This window comes from Equus quagga, chromosome 3 (genome assembly GCF_021613505.1).
Source record: "Equus quagga isolate Etosha38 chromosome 3, UCLA_HA_Equagga_1.0, whole genome shotgun sequence".
Classification (NCBI taxonomy): Eukaryota; Metazoa; Chordata; class Mammalia; order Perissodactyla; family Equidae; genus Equus; species Equus quagga.
In genome coordinates this window covers 151,935,535-151,953,118 of record NC_060269.1, presented here as the reverse complement: position 1 = coordinate 151,953,118, position 17,584 = coordinate 151,935,535, and the positions used below count along the sequence as shown (strand labels likewise).

The following is a 17,584-nucleotide window of genomic DNA, read 5'->3' as shown; positions in this document are numbered from 1 at the left end:
TGAGCCTCGGTTTCCTCATCCAAACCTGGGGCCGACCTGGACTTGGGTCAACATCTGCCCCTTGGATGAAGCCGACGCAGAGAAAGGAGGGCAGAGACAACCGTGTTGGGATGGAGCTCCGGCACCTGGCAGTCAGGAGGCGGGGCTGTGTGACCCTGGGCAGGTGGCTTTCCTTCTCTGTTTGGGGAGGTGGATGAGTCTCCAGAGACCCCCAGCAAGGAGTGTGACTTCATTCCCAGCCCCAGGGGCTCCTCCAGGAGGGGTCTTTTGTCCCCTCGGTCCCCACACAGCTCAACCTGCAACTGGCCATCATGAAGCTTCCACGGTAGGTGCACAGAGAACCTGTGTGGACAGCCACTGAAGGGACCCAGTGTTGATGCCAGTACCTTCTTCTGAAGCCAGAGCGTGGGGCTTCTGGGCTGTGCACCCACTCAGTGCACAGGGCTGAGTGCCTACTATGTGCCAGGCACACACCCATCCCATACCCACTCTGCTGAGAGGGTCTCAAGGGGCTGCTGCCTGGACCCTGGTCTCCAGGGGGCAGAGCAGGACCGGAGCTGGCTGCCTGGGGCCCAAGCCAGCCCCCTGGCCTCCACCCGCCAGCTCTCCTGCTCAGTGCTGCCCACTCTGTGCCCGGGACACATTTTCTCTTCATTCTCAGAACCCTGCGGTAGGGTCTGTCTTCGGTAACAGACGAAGAAGAGACTGAGGGTCTGAGAGGTTAAGCAACTTGGCCAGAGTGACTCAGCCTTTGGCTGAGCGTCTCGCAGCCTGTGGTTGTGGGAGCCCTTCCCGCAGCAATCAGTTCTGCTAATAGGAAACAGATGACTCGTAGCCCGGCCCTGGCGCTGGGCTGAGCCTGCTTCTGCAATCCTCACTTTGACCCCAACACCAGGATTGTCAGCCTCAAGGTCATTGTGACCAAACCGGGGCTCAGAGAAGCCCGCAGCCTGTGAGCGGGGGCTGGACTTGAACCCAGGGGTTGCCGGATCAAACCTCCCTCTGGACCTCCAGGTCTGCTCCCGAGAGCAATGGGGTCCCAGGAGGTCGGCGCTGCCAGTGCGGACCAGGGGTGGTGGGGCCCCGGGGCAACGACCGCTCGTAGCGGGTCAGGGACGGCACAGCCTCCCAGGGCCCCGTCCTCCAAGGCAGGTGGTGGACGGAGAGCGGCCAGCCCACTGGTCTCCCCACGTGGAGTGGCTGCAGGCCAGGCCCGGGGCGCAGCCCGGCGGGTGGACCCCCTGAGATCTGTGACCTGGGGGCAACCGGGACCCGCCCTACCTGCCGTGTCTGGTGGGCGCAGGCCATCAGTCTTCGTGTTTTCCGTTCCCGCGCCCCCACCTCCGCTGTCCAAACCCAGCCCATGGAGAGGGCAGTTTGGGGTCAAGCCTTGTCGGCTGTTCTCCTGGGATGCGCTCCGTTCCCCCGGTTCTGGAAAGCTCTCTGCTGCCCCCTGGTGGGAAGGCCTGGGGTGGGGCCCCCCTCACCCCGAGATCAGAGGATGGATGGATGGAGCTCCCTGCCCCGCCCTCCCCACGGGGCCTTCGGGCTCTGCTGCCTCTCCTGGGCACACGCAGAGCCACACCCAGGACTGAACCTGGGCTCTGCCCCACCAGCCGGCCCCTCTCCAGGCCTCGGTTTCCCCTTCTGTTAAATGACGGTCTCCGGGGGATGAGAAGTGACTGCTCCAGGGGACAGGAGTTCCTTCGGGGGGATGGAAGGTTTGGGGTCCAGACAGAGGCAGCGGTCGCCCAACACTGTGATGCACAAAAATGCCACGGAATTGTTCGCTTCAAACGGTTAGTTTTATGTCATGTGAGTCTCACTTCATCAGCAAAATAAATCAAAGACGAGGAGCTCGGAGCAGGGCCAAGGGGGAGGACAACGCGGGATGCCCACGGCCTCTCTGAGCCTCAGTTTCCCGGCTGTGAATCGGGGAGGGTGCTGGTTTCAACCTCGGAAGGGCTGGGATTCTGGCCCTTGGCTGGTTGCTGGGAGCGGGGAGGGAGGGGGCGGGAGGGCTGGGGGCGCGGCCCAGACGAGGCTCAAACACACTCAGCAGCGGACTCCACACGGGGCTAGAGGCCCCGCCACCACGCTTCCTGAGGGCTGACCGGGGGCTGCAGGTGGGGCTGGCCAGGCTGGGCCCCAGGACGCTCCAGTGCGGGAACACTTGGGCCACCTTCCCCTGTCTCTGTGGCTTTCTTGACACACACAAGGGGTGGAGAGGGACAGGACAGTGACAGGGGGACCTTCTTCCAGGACCCGCCCTTGCGTGTTAATGGGGCCATGTCCCTCCAGGCAGGCTGGCAGAGTGGTATGGCGGTTACCACACTAGACCCAGGAACTCTGCCCCTACCTACCTGCTGTGTGACCCTGGGCAAGGCACCTAACCTCTCTGTGCCTCCGTTTCTTCAGCCATAAACAGGGATGAAACAGTCCTGACCTCGCAGGGCGGTTTGAGGATGGAAGGCAGAGCCCAGTGCTGGACACACAGTGAGGGCTCGGGGAAGGGAGAAGATGCCCAGGGAACCCCACGACTGACTCCCGCTGCCAGGCAAGAGACTGGGCGCTGAGGGGAGTGACCTGCCCGAGGCCACACTGGGTCTGCTGAACTCACAGCCTTCTGGCTCAGGCCTGAGGACCAGCAGCGGGGTGGGTGCCTGGGGACAGGGCTGGTCCCTGGTCCCTCAACTGTCCCCGGGAGGCAGGCCAGGGAAGGGACCCTGCAGACTTCAGGAGGTTACTGCATCATTTATTGCTGTTTGACCCCCACCTCGCGCCTCCAATTCCCAGAGAGTGAGCCGCCCAGAGACAGCGGGCCGGACGAGAAGCCCCCCTAGACGGGCCTCAGGGCGGGGGACCAGGGACGAGCCAGGGCACCCGCCCGCAGCCCCGCTGGGGGGCCATGTTGACCCTGCGGACGCTGAGCTCGGCGGCGAAGGTGCGGGCCTTCTGGTAGAAGAGGAGGGACTTCTCGCGGTCCCGCAGGGAGTTGTGGTAGACGGTGGCCAGGCGCGAGCAGATCTCCATCTGGGCCTTCTTGTTGCCCAGGTCCACGGCCGCCGCCAGCGCCAGCTGGTAGTATCCGGCCGCGTCGAGCGGGTCCTGGGGGAGACAGGCGATGGACTCAGCCCTGGCTCCCACGTCATCCCAACCCTGGCGCAGGCGGGAGCCTCCCTGCAGGCTGTCCCCCACGCCCTGGACCCCAGCCGCGCCCCAGGGGCCGAGGCCTCCGTGGAGCCGCCCCTGGACTCGGCTCCCACTGTCCTCCACGGGGGGCTCCTGTCCCGTCGGACCTGGGGTCTGGGTGGGCCTGGCGTTTTGGCAGCCCTGGTCTTCATGTGCTCCGGACCCCATGGCGGCCCGCCCTCGGGAGCAGGCCTGTCATCGTGTCCCCTCCAGCGGCCCCTCGTCCCAAAGCCCCTCCCTGCGCCCCCCAGGCGTCCCAGAGGACAGCTGTGGCCCTCCCCAGGGACGGCTCAGAGAGCCCCCTGCAGGGCCCACCCAAGCCCAGGGCCGTCTCCCTCACCCTGTGTCCACCCTGGAGCCGGCCTGGCCGGGCGCCTCCACACATCAGGCCCAGTGCAAAGCCCCTCGCAGGCTCGTCTCAGAATCCTCTGCAGCTTCGATGGGCATGAACCCCCTGGATGCCCGCTCCCATTTCAGAGGCCTCTGCCTTACAGTCACCCCCCGGCCAGGGTGCCCCCCATCTCCCCCCACTCTCCTCCACACCGAGGTTACCCGAGGGACCATTGGAAAACCCAAACCTGCCATCCCACCCCTGCTCATGACGGCTCCCCAGCACCTAGGGCAAAGTCCAAATTCACCAGCCCTTGCTCCTCACTGCCCCCACGTGGAGCAAGGACCCAGAAGAAACTAAAGGCAGACGAGCATTCCCCCAGCCCCTCCCAGGTGCTGGACCCTGTCCGGGCGGGAGCCACACGGATTCTGGGGGTGACGCTGACCACAGGGACAACTGGTGCTGTTGCAGAGGGAAGCCCAGCAGCCTGTGGGGGCCCTGACTCAGCTTGGGGTGGGATGGGAGGACTTCCTGGAAGAGTGGGCATCCCAACGAAACAGAAGGAAGCAGCCAAAGTGGGTGGTTGGGGGCGGTGGTGGTGTGTATTCGCGTGCATGTGTGTGCGTGTTGCACGTGTGCATGTAACAGTTAGTGGGTGGCAGACCCAGGATTCACAGCCAGCTTTGTCCTATCCCACGTCTCCTAGTTTGGGCTGTGACACACCATGCGCAGGCTAAAGCTGACCCCTTCAGACAGACCAGCAGCAGAGATGCCTGAAGACCCCCAGACCAGGGTGGCACTTACAGGCCCCATCCCTCCCCCTGTCTCCTTCCCAGCCCTGTCCCGAGCAGGGAGCCCCAGTCACACGAGGGGCATGAAGGGACCTCTCTGCCTCCCGGCACGTGGGGGAGGGGGTGAGGTCAGCAGTGGCCCTGAGGGACTTCCGAGGCCTTGTCCTGGTAAAGGCAGGCCTGGTGCCGACAGTGCCACATGCCTGGGGGTGGTAGGGTGGCTTGGGAAGTGGGTTGGAAGGAGGCAGAGTTCTCTGCCCCTTGGTTGCAGCCACCCTGGCCCAGGTCCTCGGCCCCTCAGCTGCAGCCTCACCCTTTCCTTCCTCCCAGGTGATGGTGGAGAGATGAGGCCCCGTGCCCAGGACCCCATCCCAGGGTCAAAGGTGAGCAAGCAAGGATCTGCCTGGGTGTCAGATCAGGGATCTCGGGGCCTGGAGCTGCCGCTGGCTTGGCTCTCGCACCCCTCATCCTGGGCAAGTCTATTCACTTCCCCAGGCAGCGTCAGTTTCCCCTTATAGCTGCTTGGTAATTGATCACACAGAAGCTGCGGTGGTACGAGCTCCATGTGGCCCCATCCTCAGACACCGAGGGGTTGGGGTGTATGCAGCTCAGGTGAGGTTGACCACAGCCCTGCTCCACCACCAGGATCCATGGTCCCGGACACAGAGGAGGACCTGGCGCAGACCCGGGTCAGAAGGTCACGGGATCCCAGAGTCCCAGGTGCTGGAACCCCACCTCACTGCTTGAGCTTTCTCTAATGAGCTGACCGCACCTAGCCTTAGGCTCCTGCCTGTCCTGTGGGGACCAGCTCCTCCAGAACAGCAGAGCATGAGAAGAGCCAACCACCCAGAGGATGGACCATGCAGAGCCTGGACCATGCGGAGCCTGGACCACACAGAACCTGGACCGCACAGATCTTGGACCACAAAGAGCCTGGACCTCAGAGAACCTGGACCACACAGAGCCTGGACGATGCACACAGCCTGGATCATGCACAGAGCCTGGACTGCACAGAGCCTGGACCTCAGAGAACCTGGACCTAAGAGAACCCGGAGAGCACAGAGCGTGGACCATGCAAAGAGCCTGGATTGCACAGAGCCGGGACCATGCACAGAGCCGGGACCATGCACAGACCCTGGACCACACACAGCTTGGCTCGCACTGAGCCTGGACCATGCACAGTGCCTGGACCTCAGAGAACTTGGACCGCACAGAGCCTGGACCGCGCAGAGCCTGGACCATGCACAGAGCCTGGACCATGCACAGAGCCTGGACTGCGCAGAGCCTGGACCGTGCAGAGCCTGAACCATGCACAGAGTCTGTACTGTACAGACCCTTGACCTCAGAGAACCTGGACCGCAGGAGCCTGGACCATGCACAGAGCCTGTACTGTACAGACCCTGGACCTCGGAGAACCTGGACCGCACAGAGCCTGGACCATGCACAGAGCCTGCATCATGCACAGAGCCGGGACTGCACAGAGCCTGGACCATGCACGGAGCCTGCATCATGCACAGAGCCGGGACTGCACAGAGCCTGGACCATGCACAGAGCTTGGACCGCACAAAGCCTGGACCATGCACAGAGCCTGGACCATGCACAGAGCCTGGCCCACACAGAGCCTGGATCATGCACAGAGCCTGGACCATGCTCAGAGCCGGGACCGCACAGAGCCTGGACCACACAGAGCCTGGACAGCACAGAGCTTGGACCATGCACAGAGCCTGGACGATGCACAGAGCCTGGACGATGCACATAGCCTGGACCATGAAGAACCTGGTCATTGCAGAGCCTTATCTGCGGTGAGGCACAGTTGCCCGGGTCACCGCTGTTGCTCCCCCACAACTGCCTGGCTGACATTGCAGGAGGCTGCAGTTACCACTTCTGACCACCAGGTGTTGCCAGCACACAGCCAGGGCCACCCCAGGCAGTGGAGTGGGGATACAGACCGGGTGGGTTTCTTCCAGGGCCACCCCAGCTCCTAGATGTCATTCGGTGGAGGGGGGAGGGGGAGACCCCGGCCCCTTGGCTGTGGCGCCCTCGCCCCTCAGCCAACCCAGATCAAGGACGCTGTGCAGATGCAACGCTAGACCCGGGTGGGGCGAGGTGGGGCCGCCTGTGCAGGGGTGCGATGGAGGTCGCTCTCCAGGCCTGTCTGCGTCCACTGCAGGGCTCTGAGGTGGACGGAAAAGAGGCCCCAGCTCCCGCCCCTCCAGCCGCGACAGGGCAGGGACTCAGCCAGGCTGCCTGCAGTGGTGTTCCGGCTACAAACCTGCTGCCTGTCGCATGCAGCCCCCAGCCGCACTTTCCCTCTCTGTGAAGTGGGATGAGGACAGGGCCGGCCTGCGCCACCCGGGTGACGTGAGGGCTACAGGCATCTCAAGATTCCAGGAAGGAAGGGCTCTGCACAGACTGGCAGGCTTCCTGGAAGAGGGGCCAGGATTTGGGTTGCACCTTACAGTGTAGGTCTCTGGGGATCATGGTGACCCTTCCCCTGCCCCTTGGAATGTCCTCATCTCCCTCCCACTTTTTGGTGGCTAACTCTTGCTGGACTGTCAAGACTCAGCTTTGCAGTCACCTCCTCCAGGAGGCCTCCCTGACTACACTCCCTCTTGTTTCTCATTTACCCAAGGGCAGCCTCTCCCACTGCCCCGACCCTGAGCTCTTGAGGACAGGGCCTGGCCCACGGGGGAGCTGGGACAGTGTCTGCTGACCACGCCTGCTCCTCACAGCCAGGTAGACCACAGGGGCTGACACTGGAGAGGACCTGGACCCAGGCTCCGAGGTCCCGGGCGTTAGTCCCACTCCAAGGGCAAGGCGATGGCTCCCCCACACCCCAGCGCCCTGAGCCCCGCCCCCCACCTTCAGGTCGTAGAGGATGATGTCCCCAAGCACCAGGTACACCTTCACGTAATACAGGGTCTCTTCCTCGAACTCCAGCGGCGAGCTGCAGAGCGACAGGGCCTTGAGGTAGAAGTGCTCAGCCAGCTCGCCGTGGCCCAGCCGGTGGTGCAGGGCGGCCAGCCGGTGGTAGGCCACTCGCTCGTTCAGCCGGTCCCCTGGGGACACAGTGGGGGGGACATAGTGAGGATGCGGCTGTGGAGGCGCGGGGGGCGCAGGCCAGTGGGGAGCAGCTGCACCGACAGCGTCTCAGAGCTCCAGGCGGTCACAGCCCGGCTCGAGCTGCACTTCCACTTCTGTGCAGTGGACTGAATAGCGCCTGCTGCCCCGCCTCGAGGATGTGGCAAAGTCGTGGATTTGGACGCCCCAGCTCGGTGCCTGCGCAGAGCCGCCCAGACGGGCTGCTTCTGGTTACTGGTTTTGACCAGGAGACCCCAAAAGTCACTCAGCCTATGCACTTCCAGGTGCCAGAGCGCTGGTCAAGCCGTGCACGTGACATCTGGCCCTCCCGGGTACATCCTCGGTTGTCCATCCGTGCCTTCCTCAGGGAGAGGCCAGACCAGCCTGTCTCCAGGCTCCCCCCATTCCAGGGCCAGAACAGTGGGGCCTGCATGCAAACCCTGCTGTGCACCTACTGTGTGCAGGGCCTGGGGTGTGCGGTGTTGCCCAGCCCTCACTGGGCTCCCTGTCTCTGGGGGAAGACGGACAGCCTGGAACAGCACAGTTAGGTGCTGGCACAGAGGGTGCGAGCATCACTGGTCCCACTTCTGGAAAGGGGGCTTGGATTTCACCAGCCAGAGGACAGTAGGCGCTGCCTGGGAGAAGGGAAGGAAGGGCCCGCAGAAAGGCCTGGGGACTCAGGCTGGCACGTCCAGGGTCCAGTGAGAAGCCAGGAGGGTCTGGATGCAGAGCACATCGCCTGGCCCTCGTGGTCGGCAAGGGAAAGAGGAGGCAAAGGAAGCCCCAGGGCTGGCAGAGAAAGTCCAGCCACACAGCAAGCAAGGTTCTTCCTGAGAGACCCCCAGCCATCCCCTGGGGCCAGGACTGCGCAGGCTCGCTGCAGACCTCAGCCTGCCTGCACAGGAGGGCGGCCCTCACGGGAGGGTGGCCTGCACGGGAGGGTGACCTACATGGGAGGGCGGCCCACAGGGGAGGGTGGCCCACAGGGGAGGGTGGCCCACAGGGGAGGGCGGCCTGCAGATTGCAGGAGCCAGCTGGCAGCTGGCCTGGGTCAGCCTGACTTTAGCCTTCTGCTCCTGACCCCTGGATCTCCAAGTGGAGGCCCGGTGGGCCGGCAGTGCGGGGGGCTTACCCAGGGTGATGCTGAGCGCCAGGGCCACGTGGGCGAACTCCAGGCCCTCCTCAGGCGCCTCCAGTTCTGCCAGCAGCGCCACCAGCTTGTTGCACAGCCGCAGCTCTGCCTCCTGGTTCCCTGTGGTCACAGCCAGGGGCAGTGCCTGGTCCTGCCCACACAGACGGGGGTCAGGCCTCCTCCCGCAACCGCCAGCCCAAGCCCAGTACCCTCCTCAGGGCCCCAAACGCATGCTGGGAGCTTCCCGCCCCCACTGTCCTGCGGGATCCTTATTTAGAAGGGTCAGCTCAGAGAGGTCGTGACACCCCCAGGGCCACCGGGCCATGAGCAAGCTGGGGTGTGACCTGCAGCCCACCCCATGACCCTGCTTAACCTTAGACTAGCCCCTCCCCTCCTGGGCAAAGTGGGCCTGACCGAAAGGGTCAATACCCCTTGGTGCTCCCAAAATGCCACGTTTATCTGTGCCCTGGGGCTGACAGAGTAAGGGAGAAGTCACTCTCCGGGGAGGCATGTACAGACCTCGGCCCTGGGCCCTGTCCTCTCGCTGACATGCTCTGTGTCCTCTGAAATGCCCCTATGCCTCTCTGAGCCTCAGTTTCCTCATCTGTAAAACGGGGACAGGACTCGCATCCCAGGGTTGTTTGAGAGCATCAGGATGCACACTGTAAGCCTCAGGCTGCCTCTGGCCTCAAACAGTCCTTCTTTTCTCTGTCCTTCCCAGGTTGAGGGTGGAGATCAAGACCATGCCAGGAGAAACCACTGGGAAACTAGGCGTGTCCACGGGGCAGTCCTGCCTCTGGGTGGGAGGTGCCTGCCTCGCCACACCTGCTCCACGGCCTGTCTCTAGAGAGGCCCCTAAGACCCACCCGAGTCAACCCACAGGGGCCGGCTCACCCGGTAGAAGGACACGGCTTTCTCCCGCTCCCGGCTCCCATTGAAGAAGATGTCTCCGGCCGCCTCAAACAGCTCCAGCCCCAGGTTGGGGTCCCCCGTGTACAGGGCCGCTTTCTGTGCCACCTGTGGGATGCAGAGACCCTCATGAGACCCACAGAGCCCGCAGGGCGAGGTGGCCCTGTCCACCGGCGGGAACCTCCTGGCCAGCTTCCCTCCGCTCACAAAGCGCCCGGGTCTCTCAGTTTCTTCCACATCATCTCACGTTTGGGAAAGCGTCTAAAAACGGAGCTTCTGTGATAAATGCGTTTTCACGGAGACGTGCTACATGCTGCAGAAGCAAGTTCTTCTGTGTGTCAACTGAGAGTCAACTCTGCACATTTATTGAGCACCTGCTGTGTACCACCACGGTGGTGCAGGGCACTGCGACTGGCACACGCCTGGCCCCTGAGAGCTCAGGTAGTTGTGGAAGATGCTGGCAGTGGGGGGCTCCAGGGCAGGGGGGGCAGGGGCACCCGGCATGCAGCTGTGGTCCACACGGTTTAGGAATGAATGACTGAGTGAGCGAATGAGCGAGAAAGTGGGTGTGCACTCATGCCCCGGGCCCTCGCACCTGGATGTACAGCTCCACCAGCTCGTCCTGCTGGAGGAGATAGTAGATTTTCCCGGCCTGCAGCCAGGCGTGCGCCTCCTTCTCCTTCTTCTGCAGGTCGATGAATATCCCCAGGCTGCGTTTGGTGTAGTCCAGCGCGGATCTGTAGGCCCTGCAACGAGACGCGGGTGGTCAGACGAGCGCTCCCAGGGCGGCCGCCACGTGCGGGCAGAACCAGCTCTTCCCAGTGTGGGTCTGGAGACGATGGACCTGCGACCCGCGGAGCGGGCACAGACCCTGCCCTTCCGGGCTGACGAGCAGCGCACACAGGGTGAACACAGCACTGCTCGCCCAGCAAAGATCGTGGAGGCCCGTCAGAGGGCAACAGCCATGTGGCCGGGAAGAGCGCGCTATTCCGCCTCTGTCCACTCTGCCCACCTCCCCAAACGCGGGCACACGGCCTCTCCAGAGGCAGTGGGAAACGGTAGCGCTGGGCAGAAATTCAGAGATTACCTAGGCCGGTGGTTCTCAAATTTAAGTGCACAATCGGATCACCCGGAGAGCTGTTAGATGCAGCCTGCCGGGCCTTGCTCCCAGGGTTTCCAACTCAGTAGGTCTGGGGTAGGGCCCGAGAATGTGCATTTCCAGCAAGCTCCCAGGTGATGTGGGTACTGCTGGTCTGGGGACTCCACTTTGAGAAGCTTTGATCTAGGGCACTGGCCCATCGGTTTTGCCATGAAACCGAGGCCCAAGGGGGAGGGGTGGAAGCCAGGACTAGCCCACTTTCCGAGTCTTTGTGGAAATCCAGCCCCTCCCTGCTCTCTCAGTGAGTCCCTACGTTGGAGGGAGTTGTGATCATGATTTTTCCGGGCCCCACGGGCTGCAGGGCCCAGGCCATCTGTTGCAGCACCTGGCTGGGATGCTCAGTGTGGGTCTCACACGGAACATGCACCCTGAAGGCCTGCCCCTGGGGAAGCAGGCGGGACACCCAGCTCTGTCTCCTGTGGACAAGGATCCTCTGGGCACACGTGGCCACTGTCCTCACATCTGAGCAGACAGACAAGGACCAGATGGCCTTGGCCCACACCTGGGCCAGCGGGAAAAGACTCAGGGTGGGCAGCAGTCAGCTTACAAAAGGCACCATGGCAGGAAGAACAGCCCAGAAATGCCAGTTCTGCCTCCCTTGGGCATGAGATGCCTGTTGAGGAGGTGCATGAGTGGAGACTGGAGGACACATGTCGTGGGACCCATATGTCGCGAGCATCGGTGGGGACTACCCCTAGACCTGCCAGCTCTGAGTTTATCTGGTGCTGAGGGAGGAAATGGCCTCAAGGAGAGGCTGCCCCAGGACAGGGCCCAGCAGCCTCCCACCCCCTCCCACCCTGCGGAGCCGGCCCTCACCGCTCAGTCCCCAGGGAGAGGTAGAGCTGGCTGATGGTCTCCAGGAGCTGCCCCTCCAGCACCTTGTTGGCTACCCTGCGGGCCAGCGAGAGCTGGAACTCGAGGTAGATGATGCACTGGGCCTCGCTGGGCATGACCGTGCTGTAGAAGTGATACAGCCGCTGGACCGCACGCAGCTGGCCTTGCAGGGGAGACAAAAGGAAGACGTCACCATGACATCACAGTGACATCTGCAGGGCTCAAAGGCCCCCGCTGTGTGCCCGCCTTTTCCGTGCCTCTGTGAGCCAGGTCATCGCAGTGGGGAACTGAGCCCAGACAGCCTGAGTGTCCCGCTCCAGGTCACACAGCCAACCTGCACACCGTGACGGGGCCAGCCAGGGCACGTTGTAGACGCTTGAAGGATGGCACCAATCACTTTTACATCCCCCGGGGCTGGGGGTCCAGGCCAAGCTCTCCCACCACACCAGGCTGCCGGGCTGCCTGCTTCTGCTTCACAAAGCTCCACCCAGCCCACAGGGGCTGCCTTCACACCGAGCTGATGCAGAAGGGAGCACTGGCATCCCCAGGTTGCAGATGGGCAGACTGAGCCCGAAGCTGAGTACCAAGTCCAGAGCACATGGCGCATCTGGTTTCCGGCATTCGGAGCCAGGGCTCCCTCATGAAGCCAGGGTCCAAACCCACAGCCCCACTTGCCTCTCCTGAACCCAGGGGGCTGGGACAAGGTGAGAGCTGTCACTGCCGAAAATGACCTGAGATCAAGAAGGGGAGCAAAGACTTGAACGACACCGTGAACCCTCCAGACCTAACAGACGCCACCCAACAACAGGACACACGTTCTTCTCGAGCCCCCAGGGAACATTCTCCAGGACAGAGCAGAGGTTGGATCAGAAAACAATTCTCATAAACGTAAAAGGATTGAAGTCATACTAAGTGTGTTCTCCAGCTACCGTGGAATGAAATCAGAAATCAACAGCAAAGGGAAGTAAGTGAACATTAACAACATACTCCTAAATAGCCAGTGGGCCAGGGAAGAAATCACAGTGAAAGCTAGAAGGTGTTTTAAGATGACCAGAAATAAAAGCACCACGTACCAAAACCTACAGGATGCAGAGAAAGCAATGCGTTATAGCTGTAAATGCCTACACCGAAAAAGAAGGAAAACTTCAAATCAAAAACTTACACTTCCACCTTAACAAACTAATAAAAGAGGAGTTAACTAGACCCAAATCAAGCAAAAGGAAGGAATAATAAAGATTCAAACAGAAATGATAAAATAATAAAATAGAGAATGGAAAAACAATAGAGAAAATTCAATGAAAAGATTAACAAAATCGGGGGCCGGCCCCATGGCCTAGTGGTTGGGTTCATGCACTCCGCTTCGGTGGCCCAGGGTTTCGCCAGTTCGAATCCTGGGTGCAGACATGGCACCGCTCACCAGGCCGTGCTGAAGCAGCATCCCACATGCCCCAACTAGAAGGACCCACAACTAAAAATATACAACTATGTACCGGGGGCCTTTGGGAGAAAAAAGGCAAAATTAAAAAAAAAAAAAGATTAACAAAATTGACCAAGAAAAAAAAGAGAGAAGATGCAGATTACTACAATCATAAGCGAAAGAGGAGACATTACTACCGATCCTACAGAAATAAAAGGGTTTTAGGAGAATGCTATGAACAATTATACGCCAGTAAATTAGATAATTTAGATGAAATGGATAAATCCTAAAAAGACATAAACTCCTGAAATGGACTAAAAAATGACCAACAGCAAGCACGGGTGACCCTGGAGTGTCACCCCAGCCCTTAGTTGATACGGGGGAGGGGGAAACAACGTGATGCCCTGGGTCCCCCAGCTTGGCATTCCCAAGTCTGACTCCCCCAGCACCCTGAGGGGGGCTCATAGGAGATTTCTCAGAGGCCCACAGGGGGCCACATGCCACTGTGAGCACTGCCAGGACCTGCCTGAGGCCACAGGACAGGCCTGGGGACACAGCTCTTGTTTCTTCCTGGGAGTCTAGAGGGTCCACTTCCAGCCTCAGTGAGTGTTCTCCATCCCTCACTGGCTCCCCAGTGCCCTTGGGGAAAATGCCAAACCATGGCCTGGGTTCCCTGGCCCCTGCCTAGCCCCCAAGCTGAGGTTCTCACAGCCCACCACCTGACCCACCCACTCCAAACTTTGCACCTCCCTGCATGGCCAGCCCACTCACCCCAGGGCCTTTGCACAGGCTCCACCTTCTGCCGGCCCCCCACTCTATGCATAGCTAAACTCTCCTCAACCCTCAGGTCCACAGACTTCCCTGACCACAAGTCAGGGCCAGGAGCCACCTGTCATCATGCCCAGCATCCCCTTTTGTGGCTTTCGTGACCTCAGCATCTGTTTCCCACCCTTGGCTGCCAGCCCCCAGCAAAAACCACTCGGGTTCCGTTTGCAGGTGGAGCCCTGCACGAGCCTGGTGCACTCTCACAGCAAGCCGCTGTGGAATGGAGCTCATGCTCTGCGACCCTGGGGACCAGCCACCTCTGCACCCTCTGTGCAGCCGGGAGGCGTCTGGTGTGCAGGGCTGTCGCAAGATGCTGAGGAGAAAACAGCAGCTACGGTGCTCCGTGCTCAGGGCCCCTCTCAGCCCAGCCGCCCGCACCTGGCCTGGGCTCTGTCCAGGGCGACCCACTGCCCGTTTGCCCGGGGGACATTCATGGCACAGAGCAGGGCGTCAAGCGGCCGATTTGGTCACCAGGTGGTGCAGGCCCAGCATGGGAACCTGCTCAGCGGTGCCCGAGACCCTCTGTGGGTTTCCAAACTCAGCGTTCTCCACGGCAGAAGCCACCCCTCGCTCCAAAGTGGCACACGCCAGGTGCGCTGGGCGCAGAGACCAAAAGAAAACAGGTCCCTTCTGGGAAGTCGTGCGGCGCAGAGCGGGAGGAACGCACTTACTCTCCACGTGGTCCGTCTCCATGGCGACCAGAAAGGCCCACTCGTAGAAACACCTGCCCTGGCGGGCACGGGCCCCACAAGTGCGGGTGCACAGGTGGCCCAGCTGCAGGAGCACCCGACTGAAGTCGTGGCCGCACTCCCTGCTCGGCAGCCGCGAGAAGAGCTTCGCGGCCTCCTGGAGGTAGTGCTGGGCCAGCCCACTGGCACCAGCCTGCAGGCACAGCGCCCCGAAGTTGGCCAAGACCACCGCCTGGTTCCGCAGGTGGCCCTGGCGGCGGGCAGCGCGCAGGGCGCGGTAGTAGGCCTCGGCTGCCTGCCGGGTCCTGCCCGTCCTCTGCAGGGCGATGGCCACCATGTTGGCAATCACACCCTGCTGGTCCTCGCTGGCCACCCCCGCATCCAGGACAGACTCCAGGATGTCCAGGGCCACCAGGCTCTGCCCATGGAGCACGTGCAACCAGGCGAGGGCCACCAGGTGGTCCACGACCAGGTGGCCGCCGGCCTCAGCGTCGGCTTCCGCAGCCCGTGTCATGAGGGAGATGGCCCTGCCGTGCTGCCCGTGGTGGCTGTGCAGCTGGGCCAGGCTGGCGCAGAGAGGGCCATGCAGCGCGTGCCCCGTGCCCAAGGCCAGCGCCCGCCTGAGGTAGTGGGCAATCTGGGCGGGGGGCCGTGGGAGCTGGGGGCTGTTCCGCAGGACAAGGTCCACGCTCCGGAGCCAGCTGCCCAGCGAGCCCCGGGCCTGCAGCGTGGCCGCCTGCACGCAGCCCAGCGCCAGGTGTGGCAGGCACTTCCGGCCGTAAGTGTCCGCCAGGAGCAGGGAGCAGGCCGTGGGCCAGGAGGCGTCAGGGGACCCCAGGGCCCCGTGCAAGAGCAGCAGCCTCTCCAGGAAGGGCAGGGCCTCCTCGGGCTGCTTGAGGCGGGCATGGTGCCTGGCCAGCAGAAAGCAGGCCCGGGCCTCGGCCTGCGGGCTGTGGCCGCTGATGGCCCTGCGCAGAGCGTGCCTCAGGAGCGCGGCCTCAGCCTCGGTGCTGCAGGGCAGGCCAGGCGTGCCCAGGAGCAGGGCCGACGCCTTGGGCACCAGCTGTGCACACTTCTCCCTGTTCTTCTGCTTCAGGTGGACAGTGGCCAGGTTGACGTACACAGCCGCCACCAGGAAGAGGTCGCTGAAGCGGCCCCCCAGGGCCCCCAGGGCTTCCTCCAAGTAGACGCGGGCCTGGGACAGCTTGAGCTTCTGCATGCACAGCCGTCCCAGGAGGAAGCAGAGCCTGGCGAGGGCCATGGGGAGGCCGGCCTTCTTGGCTGCCGCCCGGGCCTGCGCCAGGTGCCCCGCCAGCTCCTCCTTGTCGGAGAAGGCACAGAACATGCTGCTCAAGCCGGGCAGGGAGAGGTCGTACAGGCCACGGAAGCAGGCCTTGTACCCGGGCGTGTCCAGGAACAGCAACAGCGAGCTTAGCGCCTCCACGTCGGCCCAGTCGTCCCCCGCGTCCAGGTGGAAGGAGGGCTCCTTGGCATCCGGTGAGCTCGAACCACTGGATGCCGTGTGGAGACCCCAGGACTCTGGCTCCTTGGGGCGGCCCTGGCAGGACTTGCACTGTTCTAGAACAATCTTCACCTTCTGCAGGGTCTCACGTGGCTCCAGGGTGAGGCAAGGCAGAGGCATTTCTGCAAGTCACCAAAACCCCCAGATGAATTAGAGTCTGACGTGAGTCCTGGTTCAGCCTGGAGTGGGGACATCCATCCCTGAGCACTGTGTGGGGGCCACCTGCCCTCCTAGGGGCCCTGAGCATCTGAATGCCAAGCACCATGCCCAGCACATGGCAGGAACTTGGTCACTATGGGTCTGGGAGAATACAGGTCAGTTTGACCAAATAACCAAGCACCCCTCCTTTCCCCATTCTTCCCCTGTGGAAGGCACAGTTTCAGGGGACCTTATGTGTCACAGCTCAGTGATCATTCTGAGATTCCTTTTCCCTTTAGAAAGAATCAAAGCCACTTAACGGGACATGTCCACATTGACTGCTACCACCGCCTACGTCTGACGGTCAGCACCTGGCACTCTCCAGCCAGCTGCAGGATCCCATGACGTCATCAACAGCCAATCAGAGCTATTGATCAGCCTGAGCGGCAAAGCCCCCTACAGAATGGGTCAAACCAGCCGCTGAGGAGGAACATGACGCGGTGTCCATCTGCCCAGCTCTGGCCTGGGGCCCTTTCCAGGGAAATGGGAATGGTCCCCAGACTCCCGGTCTCCACCCTCCTCCTGGTCGGTTTGAGAATCTGAGGCCCACGGTTACTAAAGGGTTAAAAAAAAGTGCTGGAGAATCTGGGGGCATCTGTGCTGTGCTGTCCACACTGCCTGCTTCCCGACTGTTGGCTTTGCTTGGAGTCTGTCCCCAAAAGTAGGTCCAGCCTCGAGGAGCAAACAAGCTACACTTCCTGCTGGGAAAACACGAGCCTAAAAGGAATTTGTTTGGAAGGAAAGAGCCAGGATCTGAAGCCTCTCTTGTTTCGAGTTCACGTGTAAAAAAGTTCAGAACTGTCTCCTGATTAGTCTGCAAAGTCTGGGAATTAAAAACATCAGACACGGTTTAGCAGTGCATGTCCGACTTGACCCACGTCAGACCAGCTGAGGTGCCTCTCCAGGCCAGGCTGCCAGTGTCAAGCAGCCGCCTGACCCCAGGAGGAGCCTGTGCTGGGGGACTGGGCAGGGTGTGAAATTCTCAGGGTCGGGGGCAAGCCTGCAGCGTCCTTCCCTGTCCCCACCCAGCAGAGGGCCAGGGAGGGGGGAGGGCCCTGAACAGCCCTGGGGCCGGAGGCGGGTTCCAGGCCTCCTCTCCTGGCCTCCTCCCAGACATCCCAACGTGGCCTCCCCTGTTGGTGCGTAGCTGGACCCCATCCCAGGGAATCTCAAAGAGTCCTCGAGATTCTCACCCCCAGGACCTCCCCGATGCAGACCCTCTGTGGGAGGAAGAGAAGGAGGTATGAAGGGAGGAGGAGGGGCCTCCTGGAACCAGCACCCGGGGGAAGGAGCAAACCCTCCAGGGGCTTCTCCAACGTAAGGCTCCAAATTCAGCCTACCCTGCACCAGCCTCAGCTCTCCAAAGCTGAGCATGAGGCAGAGTTCCGCTGCTTTAGGTTGCATGACAGGAACCCAAGGCCGGGCATGGGCTCGGGCAATGGAGGGGATGCCCCACTTTAGCAGGGACAGTGCAGGGCAAGGCATGGGCTCAGGTAATGGAGGG

At 62.0% G+C, this 17,584-nt stretch overlaps 1 protein-coding gene across 9 annotated transcripts in view; it reads right to left on the bottom strand.

Annotated features, from left to right (window-relative positions):
* Positions 1-1,797: 1,797 nt before the first annotated feature.
* SH3TC1 (SH3 domain and tetratricopeptide repeats 1) overlaps positions 1,798-17,584 on the bottom strand; it is a 58,689-nt gene continuing 42,902 nt past the window's right edge. For 8 of the 9 annotated variants that reach the window (XM_046657356.1, XM_046657352.1, XM_046657354.1 and 5 more), the window contains 7 exons: positions 14,343-16,004; positions 11,412-11,592; positions 10,032-10,182; positions 9,422-9,544; positions 8,528-8,678; positions 7,177-7,373; positions 1,798-3,108 (listed from right to left, as the gene is read on the bottom strand). In XM_046657356.1, coding sequence (XP_046513312.1) covers positions 2,851-3,108; positions 7,177-7,373; positions 8,528-8,678; positions 9,422-9,544; positions 10,032-10,182; positions 11,412-11,592; positions 14,343-16,004 — 2,723 coding nt within the window. In that variant the 3' untranslated portion in view covers positions 1,798-2,850. Of the gene's footprint in view, positions 3,109-7,176; positions 7,374-8,527; positions 8,679-9,421; positions 9,545-10,031; positions 10,183-11,411; positions 11,593-14,049; positions 16,005-17,584 lie in introns of those variants that run through there. The other variant, XR_006888034.1, reaches the window with a different exon arrangement.